Source organism: Solanum dulcamara, chromosome 3 (genome assembly GCF_947179165.1).
Source record: "Solanum dulcamara chromosome 3, daSolDulc1.2, whole genome shotgun sequence".
Taxonomy (NCBI): Eukaryota; Viridiplantae; Streptophyta; class Magnoliopsida; order Solanales; family Solanaceae; genus Solanum; species Solanum dulcamara.
Window position 1 is genome coordinate 79,572,743 of NC_077239.1, and position 15,790 is coordinate 79,588,532.

Consider the following 15,790-nt stretch of genomic DNA (forward strand, 5'->3'; position numbering starts at 1 on the left):
AAACTTACAAAGGACGTGAGCCAAAGTTATTGAATTCATCAGAATACATATCTCACCTTCTAATTCGTATCTGTGAGCCAAAATTATTGAATTCATCAGAACATATATCCCACCTTCTAATTCGTGCCTATTTCAGTCTAGTTACCAAACAATTGTTTTATTGATTTGTTTAGGCTTAAGAATCTTTGATGAATTCCCTTAAAACAAACATCCACCTCAATCACAACTTATTAGAGATTCTTTTAAGATTAATTTTTTTGGGAAAATATTTGGAGGAGGATTCAGAATTTGAATTTTAATGATTTGAGATGTTACTTGAATTATAGCAAGCTCGTGGCATATATATTGTCTAGTTTGGCTCAACATATAATACGGATTTTTGTCTCTTGGGCTATGTCATTATCGAGCTCAAAAACACGCATATCATATGAACTTATGTCATGTCTTATAAATGTCTTCTTTCTCACATTTTGATGTGGGGTCGCTTAATATGGCTTGTGTACCCTTTTTTTCAGAAATTTGTCAATTTAGAAGTCTGCTCGTCTGTCTTTTTACCGCCTTCCGTTATGAGCGTTACACTGAGCTTGCTAACATTTAATTAAGAAATTTGGTTCGAATTTTAATATTTGTTCTAATGGTTTGCATATGCAAGATCCATTTTTTTCCGTTCGAAATAGTTGACTAGATTTTATTCTCCTAACTGAAAGAAGAGATTTTAATTTAAAAGCTTACTGATTGAAAAATAAAATTTCTCTAATAAAAAACGTATTAACAAAAACGGTGCAGTGAAGGACGGTATATTTATTTTATATTTTTGCATATTTTATGGACTACTTCACATGTGAAATATCTCTGCAATTCAAGAACACTAAAAGAAAAAATTAACCTTTTGTGAGTAGTCATAAAAAATTAACTATCTCTACTTATTAGTAATTATTAAATTTAAGCTATAAATTAATTACTACTAATTTACTTAATTAATAAATTGAGCGTAATAGATAATTAAACTATAACTTAACCGAGCCGGGCTGAAATATTGACTCGGCCCATCAAGCCTGAGCTCGATTGTGGTTTGACCATTCCGGATCGAGCTAGAAGGCGTGAGAGACTGAGAGTTCATTCCAATTTCCTTCGTTTGATTGAGGTTTGTCCATTCCGAGCGCGCAAGGGAGTTCATTTTGATTAATTTCCTTTATTAAAAAATTACCTCATACATATAATAATAAAAAAATCATTATATATAGCAGTTGTTGAATCATCTAATTTTTTTGATATCTTTAGTATTTCTTTATATTTTGAATCTGCTTAGTGACAATTCTGACCTCATTACTAACCTTTTGCTATTCAATCATTATATGGGAGCTCCACCAACAACAAATTATAATATATTTCAGTGTAGTCCCATAAGTGGAGTTTGGAGAGGTAAGAATATACACAAATCTTATATCTATCTTTGTGAAGTAGAAAAATTATTTTTGATAAACTCCCAACAATATATGAGATCAACAACAACAATTTTTTGTTGTTTAGCAACATAATTTGTCCATAGCTAATTTTTGTCCTTTTTTTGTTTGGTGCAATAGATTACCAGATATTAGAAATGTTATTGAACCTTCATGTGATTCTTTTGGTAGTACTTTTTAAGTTCAATTATTGATACTATGGAGTGGACTTTTTTCTATTTGAATCATTGGGGTCAAAGTTCTTTAATTTTGACTCTGCGTGGAAACATCATTAAACAAATTTACTAATTAAGTAGTATTAAAGATTGATCAATGCGTTTGCTTCACAATATCACAAAAATAATAAAAATGTTGCCCAAAACAGAAAGTAGGATTCATAAGATCTTTAACTCTATTAGATAATTTACAAAAGCAGTTAAATACATTAAATAAATGAAATCCTCTTTATGTTGATTGAATTAAAGAAGCAATGTGAATAGAAGATTTATGAACATTGTCTGTACTTTCTACTTTTGAAAAGTTGCAATATTAGGCATAGGAAAAATACCATTTCTAGGGGACGGTGGGGCTCAGTTCTTATGGTGTTCGAATCCATTTGTACATATTTTATTTAATTTTTGGGTATATCAAACTATTTCTTATTATCAAATAATTTTGTCCACTAAAATTTAGACAAATAAAAAAAATCATAATATTTTTACTTCTGTTAGAATTTAAATATGAGATTCGATTCTCAATTTACTTTTCTAATTACTAGAACACATTCTTAAATGCTTTATTTTTACTTGCTTGTACATATATACTTTTCTTTTTTGTCCCAAATTAATGTGACATTCTATGTCGTATCATCTAGCAGTCTAAACATCATTGTATTACTAAATTACTTCGTCCGCACATTTTTATTTATTTATTATATTAAAAATAATTATTGAGTTTATTTATTTAATTTAAAAAAATTTTAAAAAAAATGATCATTTATTTTTAATTTAACCTTATTTTTAACTATAGACATTTTTCATTGTGTTTCTCAAAATATTGAATTTCTTTAATTCAAATAGTGAAATAATAAAATTTTAATTTCATCTATCATTTTTAAAGGATGTGTCAAGTTAATACTGAATAAATAAAAATGGACAGAAGAAATATTTTCTAAGTTATTTCATGATTTTGATAATTTCATGCATTAATTAGATCATTAGGTTATAAATGTTGAGATACATATTCTATTATTTATAACTAAGTTTTCAACTATATATTATTTCACAAATGTTAATATGATACTCAATTAAATTAGGCTAGTAAACTATTAAATATCGTCTTATAAAATATGATGGGACTACAAGGGAGTAGTAAATTCAAATTAATTTTGTGTTTCTTTATGTATTATAAAGATATTCAAAATATAAAGAGGAGATATTATGTATTATAAAAAGATTCAAAATATAATGAGGAAATATTAAAAAGATGAAAGAGGAAATACTCACTAGTAAGATTTTTTTGGAATTACTGGAATTGGAGACGCCGATTAAAGAGAAAATACATGATTAGCAAGAGTTTTTTCATTTTGAGGCTTGAACTTAAAATTTTTAGTTCTAATAAATTTATAGGTTATTTTTTCTTGGCCGAACACATAGATAGGCCCCTAAGCTTGGTTGGTTTTTCCTCTCAAACATCTTAACTATACTGTCTTCCTATTAAACCCCTTAACCATACATAATTTGTACCTTTTAAACATTCATCGTTGACATTGCATATAACATTTTATCACATTTGAAAAGCGCGTGAAAAGGATTTTAAGGGGCTGATGTGAAATCCATTAAATGTGTTATCACGTTTGAAGAACACATGAAAAGGAAGACCGTTACATCCCAAAAAGAATTCCACATCAGCCCTTTTAAATCTTTTTCACGCGCTCTTCAAACGTGATAAAACGTTTTATGCAATGTCAACGATGAATGTTTAAAAGGTATAAATTATGTATGATTAAGGGGTTCAATAGGATGACAGCATAGTTGAAGTGCCTAAGAGAAAAATCCAACCAAATTCAAAGACCAATCTATGTGTTCAGCCTTTTTTCTTGCCTTTTTTCTTTTATAAACTATTGAGTAGAAAAATAAGATCTCCTATCAAAATTAATTATTTGAGACCACCAATCTTATTAAACCGTCCTTAAATTAATATGATTTAGGATATAAAAAGCTGTCATGATAATTTAAAAATGATGATGATACTCTTCTTCCAAAGCCGTTGGAATTATATAACACAATAAGAACAAACACTAACTTCTCATTCTTTGCATGAAAAGAATAGATCTCTTTCTTAGCTAAGGTTCCATGCACATGCAACTCTTCTTTCCCCCACAACATATATCTCTTTTATTCTATTTTATTACTCTAAACCTATGATAATTATACGTATTCGATTACATATTTGCTTCCTCTCCGTTCAATTTTATATGACACTCTTTCTTAATTTATGCTAAAATTGAATAATTTCTTTCTATCTTTTGGAGCTTTAATTTTAAACTTTTTTATTTTATCGAAATCTATTTGTCCATATATATTATTTCAATTTTTTTTAGATCATTTCAAATTGGTGTTCAAATTTGAAATATGAAATTTGAAAAACATGTTTTTCAAGTTTTTTTTAAAGTTATTACTCACAAAATTTCAATTATGTTTTCATGTTCAAACATAATTTTAACTTCCAAATGTTTTTTTAACTTAACTATTTCTTCATCAAACTAATAGTAGTGGATTTTCGCCATGCTACAAAAATACAATGGTTGTGTCTAGGATTGTGAATAGGGTTGGCAAAGATTTGGACTTTGTGTATTAAACATACATAATTATCAACATGTGTAAATCTCAAGGCTAATTAAGTATAGGTTATTTGTAATTTAATTGAATTGAATTGCAATCTCATGAATATTGTAATTAATAATATGGTGTGCATGATATGGTTGGTTAAAAATTCCAAAACAAGTAAATATGAGTCCTCCCAAGACATAACTAGCCGCTCTTCTTCCACCTACTCCATGTGGGTAGTTTGAGCGTATCCTTGTCAGCTTCTTCTGGTAACACGAGTTCAGAATCGAATTCAAGATTTAAACGAAATAAATCAAATTCATATTGAGAATTTCAATTAGAAATAATAATTATATTTTCATAGTACGAATCTGAAACATCTGATTAAGAATATCTTTTAATTTATGTTGCGAGGGTCATGTAAGTGACCGATCGAGGCACATGTTATTAGTCTCGAAAAATATAAAAAGTGATTGTTCCAACTTCAAATAATAAACAATTTTCTTTACTTTTTAATGCAATTCTTATCCAAAGAGATTTCGATTTCTAACATGCCACACGTGAGCTTGTGTTCTTTTACCTCTGAAATTAATCGCTTAATCTTTAGTCATCAAAGTCTTTCTAACTCGATTTAATTCGATCACACTCTAGGTAGTAATTTGGCGATCTATTTTTAGTGTTTTATTTAGAATAAGAGTCACGAGTAGGGATGGTAAAATTAACCTATGAAAACATAATTCATTTTCAACTTGTTCAAATTTTGAATGTTAATTAATCGACTTGCTCATTCATTGGTTTGGTATGTAGTTCAAATTGATCCATAAGAAATATTATCAAAATATTTTTAAAAGGACATATTTTTAATTTGATATGTTATATATAACTATAATAAAGAAAAAACTAGGTAGTAAAAGTTATAATCAGAACAAACAAAGAATTTAAAATTTTAGTGAAAATTAATCGGACTGAGTTACATGACCCGCTTTTTAACTTATTTCAGCTAAATAACTTTTGGATAGATCAATACCCACACACTCATTTATTAACTTAGTTCATCTTGACTAACTCCAAATTCAACTCAACTCGCTCATTTAACCTATATGAATTTTGAGCCTCGACGATATGCCACAAGGTCATTCGAGTTTGCGGATGTCCTTACTTATTCCTTTTTTTATTAAGATGGAATTGGTGTTTAGTATGCTCACCTACTCACTCACAGAAGAAAAAAATAAATTTATTAGCGGGGACTACTAGCCATGATTTGACTGTCGCCTTAAGGTTACGATCCGCATGCATAATGCATGGTAATACCTTATTTTTGAGGTAATAGGTTCTATACAGGGATGAAGGGGTTGATAATATTGATGAGCGTTATTGTGACATGCATGGAGATCATAATGCTTATAGGTCCAGTGGTCCACCATGCATGTGATATGCATGCAATGGACTTTCTCTAGGACCAGTATGAAACGGAGCGATCTGAATTCATAAAATTTAAATTTTAAATTCGTCTTGTCAGGTCTCATAAAAAATAATTTAGTATAATTGCAAGTCTAAGGAAACATTCTTTCGTTTGTTCATTTTGGGAATACCAACAAAAAAACCTTTAAAAATGAAATCTTGGAAATGCCAAACCTCACATGTCTCTTGCATTGTGTTACTTTAAATTTTGTGTACGTTGAATATCTAAAGCACAAATAATATTTAGAAACAAAATTTGTGTTATTTGAGAATAAGTGAGCATTTGGCCTTAAGTAGTTTTTAGAAAAAAATTTAAAAATATTTGAGAATTTGTGTTTGTTTATAGAATTTGTCATTACTTGGCAAATATATTTGACAAAATTCCCAAGTTTTCAAGTTCTTAAAAAAAACTAAAATTTGGGAACTTGAGAAGTTTTAAAAATTTAAAAATAACCCCACATTTTTATATTTTATAAAAATATCAATCATTTATTAATTTCAACTAAATATTTATCTACCAACTTACTCCATTAATATGATCAACCAATACCATTAATCCTTGTTAAATAAAACTTATCTATGAAATATTTACTGAATATGAAAGTGATGATATGATTGTTGATAAAAATTATGAACAATCGACTCAGAGTAATAATATTGTTTCGTCTTCTCGGTCATCTGATCTAGAAATGAAAGCTTGCCGGAAAGATATTGTTCATAGAATGTAGAAAGATTTTATAAAAGAATAGTTTGGTATTACCTCTTCAGAAAAGAATAGTTTGAATGATAAGATTTGGAAAAAAGAATAATTCAATTAATGTATTGTTCTTGCCTATAATATTGTTTTGTCATTATTGATTGTTATCAATTATGTTATAAGGTTTTTTTAACGGAACATGTTCATTATAAAATGATAACACAAACTTATGGGTATTTTTTAGAACTTATAGATACAAAATAATATTTTTTAAAATTTCACCAAAACTTGAAAACATTTGAAGTCAAACGCATGGTGAAACTTCACCAAAATTTCTTCCAAAAATAATTTGCCAAGAATATTTGAAAACTTGGGGTCAAACGCCACCTTATTATAGGTACATTTAATTTCTACTTTATTTTTACTATCCCCAAAATTCATATAGTTCTAGAAATATATATCATGCATGACTAAAAAAAAAGCATTATGGATGTAAATTACATATATCGATAGTACGAAGATTTTTATACTTATAAGAGTAATTTAACATGTGATAGTAGGTTAATTTTTTTTATCAGATTATCATTGATATTTATCATAAAAATTTTACTTGCAACTTTCTTATAAATGACTTAATTATATAAATATTTTTTTAATTACCAAACATAAAACTTAAATTCTAGAATTATTGTTAAATTGACTTTTCTCTTCTTCATTTTCCCATCAAATTAAATTCTCTCTTTTTTGCCTTTTTGTATATTAAATTTGGTTAAATTATCCACCGCCCATCTAAAAAGCTAAACAATTAACGATCTTCCTCGTGATTTCATAAAGTTGTAGAATATTACTTACTTTTCTCGTAGAAATCAAGTACGTCTAAGTATTTAAATTATTACAACTTGAATTTATTTTTATTAATCCAAAGATAAAGCTCGTTCAATAAATCAATATTAAATTATAATCTTAAAAGCTAAGCAGAAAGTTACGCCGACTAAAGCATATTTTATTCATATTTTTTAAATTTCAAAAAACAACTAAAAAGAATAATCAATTATTCCCACTGGCTTTTCACTAAACTTTCTAGGTGCGGTTGGTACGAGGGGAAAAATATTTCATGAAAAAACAGAAAATAAGTAAGTTTGTGTTTGATAAGTAAGAAAAAAAAATTATTAAAAAGTATTTATATATATATATATATATATATATATATATATATATATATATATATAATATAATTAAATAACATAGAAAGTTGGGGGGGAGGGGGGAAGTGGGGGGTAAAGATGATCAGGTGTGTTGGAAGATTGAAAGGATATAATTAATGTGAAATGTAATTTGTGGAACTTGTTTTCCTTGAAAATAATTTTCTCAATTTTTTTTAAAAATCTTGTCTTTTTTTAAAAATATGTTTTCAAAATTTGTGACGAATCGAACATTTGAAAATACTGAACACATGCATTTGTTTCCCTCCTTTTTTATTTTTGTTTTTATTTATGTAACATACTTTTCTTTTTAGTTTGTTTTAAAAGGAATTGCATGATATTTTTCTATTTATGAATAACTAATTCTACTTTTTTTCTTTTACTTTTAATGACAAGATTTTACCATAACACAAATATGACATGTTTAAGGCATGAATTTTAAACTTTTTACTGTTATATGAATATTATGACATGTATTTAGCCTATAATCACATAAATTGAAATGAGGAAAGTATTAAAATGATGGTTGCATATTTCTTATCATTATTTCAAAAGTTAAAGTGCAAGAAATACACTCCATATATAATCACATGAGTAGTAATGATTTATTTGCCTATCATCATGAGACTTTTTATTGGCATATAGTTAAGAATCATTTTGTCAATCCTCAATTCATTATCATATGATTGATTATGTCAGAAATATATAGTCCAGATATAATTATCATATGATTAATTATGTCAGAAATATATAGTCCTGATATATGAGTATAATAACAATCTTCAAATAATTTTATGCACAGATTCCAAAGTTGACAAAATATTTATACATATATATAGAGACGATATTATTAATTGAGATTACATTTAATTTTAGTCATGTAGAATTACTTTAAACCATGTTTATTACGATTTTTTTTATTAGTAAATACTTGTATATTGACAAGCATAGATACAAAGATTCTCTAGTGCTCAAGAAACTAACATTTTACAATATCGAGCTTAAATGAAGTAACATGGTTCGATTGATATATATATAATGTCACTCTTGAATATCTTTAGCGAAATTTCTGATCCCAATATGATTTTTTAGATGTTGTAATTGTAGTATTAGTTGAAGCCATCAATGTAGTTTCTAGGTGGAGCCAATTTTTTTTTTTTGGGAGATGTATAAACATTATTTGATCAACCTAGAGGCACTCAAGCTTGATATGTGCATTGTCCTAAGATGATATGATGAGATCAACTATGCATTACTAGAAAATTGGATTCAATATTAAAAATCATTCAATACATTCATCAGAAAATTGAGATTCTTGACGAAAATCTGTCAAAAACATCAATAACGACGAGTGCTTTTCTTGCGTCAGAAATTGACTGATTTCTAATAATGTTTATGCATGATGGGATTCAAAATCTTGCTTACAACATGTAGACAACTCAATATTTATTTATTTTTTAATTAAGAAACTTCATATAAACTTTCGTTGAAAATTAGAAGATATTGGGAAATAGCTGCACCTCATGTTTTTTGTTTGTTTTTTTTTGTTTTTTTTTTCAAGGGTATGCTTATGGGTTTTCATGCTCAAAGGTGCTTCTTTTAGGTGGAAAAGAATGGAAGTGAGATAGAGCAACTAAAAAGAAAATTAAATTTGGAATTTAGTGAAAGGGAAAGGCAATTTTTTTTTAAAAAAAAAACATTTTTAGTTCTTGGAAGAAAATGGATAGAAGGATAAGGAGGAGAAGACACATTTACACTCTGTCTCTCCTCACATGTATAAAACAATATAATAAGGACCAAAATAATTTTCATCTATTTAAATTTTGTTTTCGTTATTTTTCCCAATGAAGCTTTATCACTACTAAAAACACACGTATTTCTTATATTAGCTGGTCTATAAAAGCATCACCAATGACGCTTTTCTTATTCTTAATCCATTCTTCCTTAGAAAATGCAGGTGCTCGAAAGTAAATTTCACAATTATCGAATTGTTTTTCTTTTCGAAAGTCTCTATAGTTTGTTGCTTTCAAACCTGGTTGTTGAGGGCTCGATAATTATATCATGACGTCAAAAGAGTGTGTTTCTTCAAATTAGACACACCGTAGATGGTAGATAACACAACGAATGATACGTATACTTAAAAATGAGTCGGTGATAAATAAGTTTTGTCATGCCTCGACTCTCTCTCGATTCATTTGCACGCTCTCGTAGGATGTGACAATCAGTTACAATGGGTAAACTAATGAAGGAAAGAATTTAATATAATTATAGATAGGTGAATGTAGAGATTATTGATGTCCCATTCGAGACGAAGTACTTGTCATCCCTAAACTAAAAGGGATGAAGAAAAAAAGACTCTAAAAGTGTCCTTGGAAGACCATATGAGTCGGAAATGGTACTCGCCAAAAATAATTTCGATGATTTTTCTATTGGAAATTCTAAATTTTCGATGATATGATGACAAGATCGTCGATAATTCGGATGTTTCTAGTAATGAACATAACAAATCAATCTCAAACTTGAATAAAGAAGAGGATACGTATAATAAGTTGAGGTAAACTATGCTCAATTCTTTGAGTATTGAGTTCACATAATGAATATAGAAAATTCATACATATAGCCTTATATGATATCGAATTGATAAGCAATTAATTAGTAGATCCAATTCAATTTAATTTATATTTTCCCTCCTTGAGTTCACATAATGAATATAGAAAATTCATTCATCTAGCTTTATATGATATTGAAATTGATAAGCAATTAATTAGTAGATCCAAATCCATTTAATATAATTTTTCCCTCCGTGAGTTCACACAATGAATATAGAAAATTCATACATCTAGCCTTTATAGGTAAGAGTGTTCATATATTTGGCGGGGAAAAAAAACTAAATCAAATTGATAAAATAAATCAATATTTAATTTGGTTTGATTTTAAAATTTAAAAATGAATAATATTTTATTTGATTTTGATTTACATGTCTACAATACTTTTAAATCCCATTTTTTAAAAAATATGCTCAAAGCCAACACTCTAAATCAAATTGTATATATGTGGTGTGGTGTATCGTCGATTTCTAATTTTCTTTGTTAAGACATTCATCCACCCTTCAATAACTTGCCTCTTTGAGTTTTGAGTAGTCGACGATCATTCTATTTAAAATTGTAAATTGTTTTTGTGAATGTTAGACATGTAAAGTGGAGGAATCTCTAATTTCTAATGTTCATTCTCTAATTCAGCTGCATTCATCTTGTGGTAGTAAAGAAAAATTTACTAATTTCTAATGTTCATTTGAAATAATTGTCTCATGTCTATATTGTTTTACTATTTTCAATTTATCATTAACTAGTTATAAACGAAAAAATCGAACCAAAGGACAAAAATAAAATCGATAACTTTTCTTTTATTTGATTTGGGTTTAGAAATTTAAAAATTAATTAAATTAATTTAATTTAATTTAAATAAAAAATTAATCCACATCAAACCATTAACACCCCTAGTATATGATATCAAAATTGATAAGCAATTAATTTGTAGATCCAATTCAATTTAATTCAATTTTTTCCTCTATCCAAATAACAAACAAATGAGGCAAATAATTTTGTTCCTCTTCCTGTTTTGTTTTTTTTTGCTCCATTTTAAATGGGAAAACTCAAGCATTTGCATCAAGTCAACGAATTAATTAAGCCGTGTGATGCTTTTTTCTAATATGGGTATGTTTGGTATGAAACAAAATGTTTTTCTAAAAATTAAAGTGAATTTCTTATTTGTTTTGCTAATGTTTAATTAGCATATAAGAAATATTATTCCACGATCAATTTATATGTAATTTAATAAAATATTATGGGTGTGTGATGAAGAGTGGAGGTACATAGGTGGAAGGAATTGGGATGGTCAAGAGATGGGGGTTAGTGACGATAGGGAGTAGGGAGGAGATAATGAACTTAAAATATTACTTATTAAATTTGTTTTCCCTACATTCTTTAGAGAAGATATTTTTCTCATTTTTAAGAAATTTATTTTTCTAAGAAAAATATTTTCCAAAATATTTTGACCAACCGCACCCAAAAGTGTGGTCTAGTGTTCAATGATGCGGGTTGAGCACCATTATAGATACCTATTGCTGGTGGAAAGTGACAAATATTTCTAAATCAATCAAAATGTGTGCAAACTAATTCGAACACCAAAATTATATTTAAAAAAATTAATCAATCAAACATGAAAAAATTAAAAAACATTCGAATACACTCCGTCATAACTATCAAATACCCTCAATTTATATCTTAGCTGGAGGAAATATGTAACAAAGTGCAATTCGAATACATGAGAAAGTTCAATTTGTAGGTTGACTCCAAATATGTGACACATGACTTATTTTGGATGCAAAAGATGATAAATTATATTTAGGTACAAATTAGTTAGTTTGAGTTCACACAGGCCATACCATAGTAGCATAGCTTGGACATACATGAATGCTTTTTATAGAAGTCTCTACATTGAATGTGGGGTCTCTCATTAATAATATACTCCCTCCGTTTCAAAATCCTCATTGTAGAAATTTAAGACAAAATTAATTATTTTTCCTAATTTTACTTCTCTTAGTAAATCATTCTTGAAAACTACAAACACCTCAATTTGGACACATAAATAAATATTCAATGAATAGAGATTATATCTCAAGACATAAATAAGGTCAAAATAGCCAAATACCCCTCTTAATTAATTTTTTTTTAATGGACGTGTAAATGAAAAACACGACAAGTACTTTAAGACAGAAGGAGTATATAGATTCAATAATCAAATACCACTTCTAAAGTAATATTTTCTTAAGAGGCGCGTAAATGATAAACATGACAAGTACTTTGAGGGGGGCTATATAGGTTCAAATGAAGTTAAACAATTGTATATAATAGCTTATGGGTAGATACATTAATTAAAAGAATATATGTGCATATCAAAACAAAGGGGAGGGGGTGGGGGTGGGGGGTGGAAGACCACAGACTTAATCATATGAAAAGGACAATCACATCCCCCACCCCCCTCTATGGCTAACTCCCCCTTATTTAAACCTCTCTATTCCTCTAAACCCTCTCCACACAATTTCTTGTCAACTTAAGAACTCATAATATTTCTCTTTTCTTCTCCTTGCTCTTTTTTGTCCCACTAAATCTATCAAACATAAGAAAAAAGTTTTAAGAGTTTATTGCATATTTCTAGAACTTATCTTGATGAATCAATATTGTAATAGTCCTTGTTCACCTCTAATGGTTCATGCACTTGAACAAGAAGACTTGTTTGCTGGTAGATGCATACTAGTAAATGGTCCTGTTATAATTGGTGCTGGTCCTTCAGGGCTAGCAGTTGGCGCAGGCCTTAAACAACAAGGGGTTCCCTTTGTAATCTTGGACCGTGCCAACTGCATTGCGTCCTTATGGCAAAACAGGACGTATGATCGCCTTAAACTTCACCTCCCACGACAATTCTGTGAATTGCCTTACTTCCCATTTCCACAAAACTTCCCTGAGTATCCTACCAAGTACCAATTCATCAACTACCTTGAATCTTATGCCAAGAACTTTGAGATCAGCCCACGATTCAATGAGTCGGTCCACTCTGCTAAGTATGATGAAACTTGTGGTTTATGGAGGGTGAAGACAGTGTGTAGCAATGGTTCAATCATTGAATATATATGTAGGTGGCTTGTAGTGGCTACAGGAGAGAATGCAGAAAAAGTGGTGCCTGAATTCGAAGGATTAGAAGATTTTGGTGGACATGTTATGCATGCTTGTGACTATAAAACAGGGGGAGTTTATGAAGGGAAGAATGTGTTAGTTGTTGGATGTGGCAATTCAGGCATGGAAGTTTCACTTGATCTTTGCCACCATAATTCAAGTCCATCCATGGTTGTTCGAAGTTCGGTAAGTCTCATTTTTCTCATCCAAATTCTTTCATAAGCTACATGACTTACGTCTACTAAAGAGAAAAAAACACTCAATTTCCTTGAGCGCGTCTTTCCAGATTAACAAATCTTCTATGTCTGTGTCCTTCATTTGCCAGAAAATCTGCACACGACATATCTAATTCCTCATGACACGTATATAAAATGTCATGATATCTAATGAAATGTTCAATCTTTCATAAGCTACATGACTTACGTCCGCCAAGAGAAAAACACACAATTTCCTTGAGCGCGTTATGTCTATGTCCTTCATTTGTCAAAAAATCTGCACTTGACATCTCTAATTCCTCATGACGAGTATATAATCTCATGATATCTATTGAAATGTTCAATCTTTTCATGGAACAGGTTCATGTTTTGCCAAGGGAAATTCTCGGAAAATCGACGTTTGAGTTAGGAGTTTCAATGATGAAATGGCTCTCAATTGATGTAGTTGACAAGATATTGCTAGTTGCAGCAAGGTTACTTCTTGGAAACATAGAAAAGTATGGTTTAAAAAGGCCATCCATTGGACCTTTACAGCTCAAGAACACAGAAGGGAAAACTCCAGTTCTAGACATAGGTGCATTACAAAAGATTAAATCTGGAGAAATAAAGATAGTTCCAGCAATCAAGAAATTTTCTCAAGGGAAAGTACAATTTGTTAATGGTGAAATTCTTGAAATTGATTGTGTCATTTTGGCTACAGGATATTGCAGCAATGTTCCTTCCTGGTTAAAGGTGAGAAAAAAAAACAAGTTTTAATTTTTTTTAATTTTTTGTATTTTTTTTGGTTGTGTATTCAAGGTGGTGTATTTATTTTTTAATTTACGGATTGTTGTGACAGTTATGGAAGTTGGTTTTTCTTGTAGATTCTCTGTTCCTATTTCTTGTAATATTGCTATATAGTGATCAGGTGGATGATATTCTCATTTGCTTCAATTTTTCTTTTTAATTTATTGGGAACAGAGAAACATATATTTTCTTTTTTCTTTTACTATGGTAATAATTTTTTTTCAGAAACAAGATTGAGCTTTCCAAGAAAAATGGTTGAATGGATAATTAGATCACAGATCTGAGCTGCAAATAAAATTCTGTTTTTTGTCCTTTTTTTCTCTGTTTGATTACATGTTCATTCTTATTAAGAATATTTTTCTATGAAATTTGGTCTAATGAGAATTTTTTTAATATACAGGAAAGTGATTTTTTTTCAAGGGAGGGATTTCCAAGAAGCCCATTTCCAAATGGATGGAAAGGAAAAGCTGGTTTGTATGCAGTTGGATTTACAAGAAGAGGGCTTTCTGGTGCATCTTTGGATGCAGTTAAAGTATCACAAGATATTGGCAAAATTTGGAAAGAAGAAATTAAACAGAAAAATCAATCTGTTGCTGTTGCATGCCATAGAAGAAGCAAGTTACCCTTCTAATAAACAAACAAATAACATATCCAGTATAGTCTCATAAGTCGGATCTGGAGAGGGTAGAGTTTACGCACATCTTACCTCTACCTGTTGTTTCTGATAGACCCTCCAAGTTACCCTTCTAATATTATTTTATTTTATTTTTTAACCTTTTAACTTTTCTTCCAGTAATTTTACTTGCCAAGTAACAAAAAAAAGGAAAAAAGTAAAGACCATTTTGTGACAAGAGAAGGAAGAGACAAAACAGAGAGCAGCCCTGTCCAGAGAAATACCCAAATTCATCTTTGGGCATTTTTATAGGAAGAAGAGGCTTTTCTTAGCATCTACTTCTAAGGAGAAATTTGTACAAAAGGTTGAATATTATGTATTAATAGAAAAATGTGACTATATATATATATATATGTATATATCTCCTTTTCTTGTAAGTAATTTAAGCAGTTCCTCTTATAAAGTAAGGTTAGTTATACAGTTATTCGCTCAGCCAAAAATATTAACAGACCCTAGCCAATATACATATATTATTCCACACATATATTGTGTAAAAAAGTATTCAAAAAGAGTGATGTATGTAAGTATGTTGTTCATTTATGCATCATGAGCTATGTTGCTCGGATGCGTGTTGGATATTCTAAAATAGTATATATTTGAAAAAATTTGATACGGATATGACAATATTTTTAAAAAATTCGAACAATATAAATCATGAGTCTTGTACAATGTACATCATGCTTCAATGCTTGTGAAGGAAAATTAATCTTTTGAATGTCAAAGTTGGTAAAAGAATGGTCAAAGGTAATATAAG

At 29.1% G+C, this 15,790-nt stretch overlaps 1 protein-coding gene across 1 annotated transcript; it reads left to right on the top strand.

Annotated features, from left to right (window-relative positions):
- Positions 1 to 12,692: 12,692 nt before the first annotated feature.
- LOC129881884 (probable indole-3-pyruvate monooxygenase YUCCA3) lies at positions 12,693 to 15,339 on the top strand. Its single transcript, XM_055955996.1, has 3 exons — positions 12,693 to 13,548; positions 13,938 to 14,309; positions 14,764 to 15,339. The coding sequence occupies exons 1-3, from the start codon at positions 12,859 to 12,861 to the stop codon at positions 14,992 to 14,994; spliced, it is 1,293 nt and encodes a 430-aa protein (XP_055811971.1). The 5' UTR covers positions 12,693 to 12,858; the 3' UTR covers positions 14,995 to 15,339.
- The last annotated feature ends 451 nt before the right edge of the window (positions 15,340 to 15,790 follow it).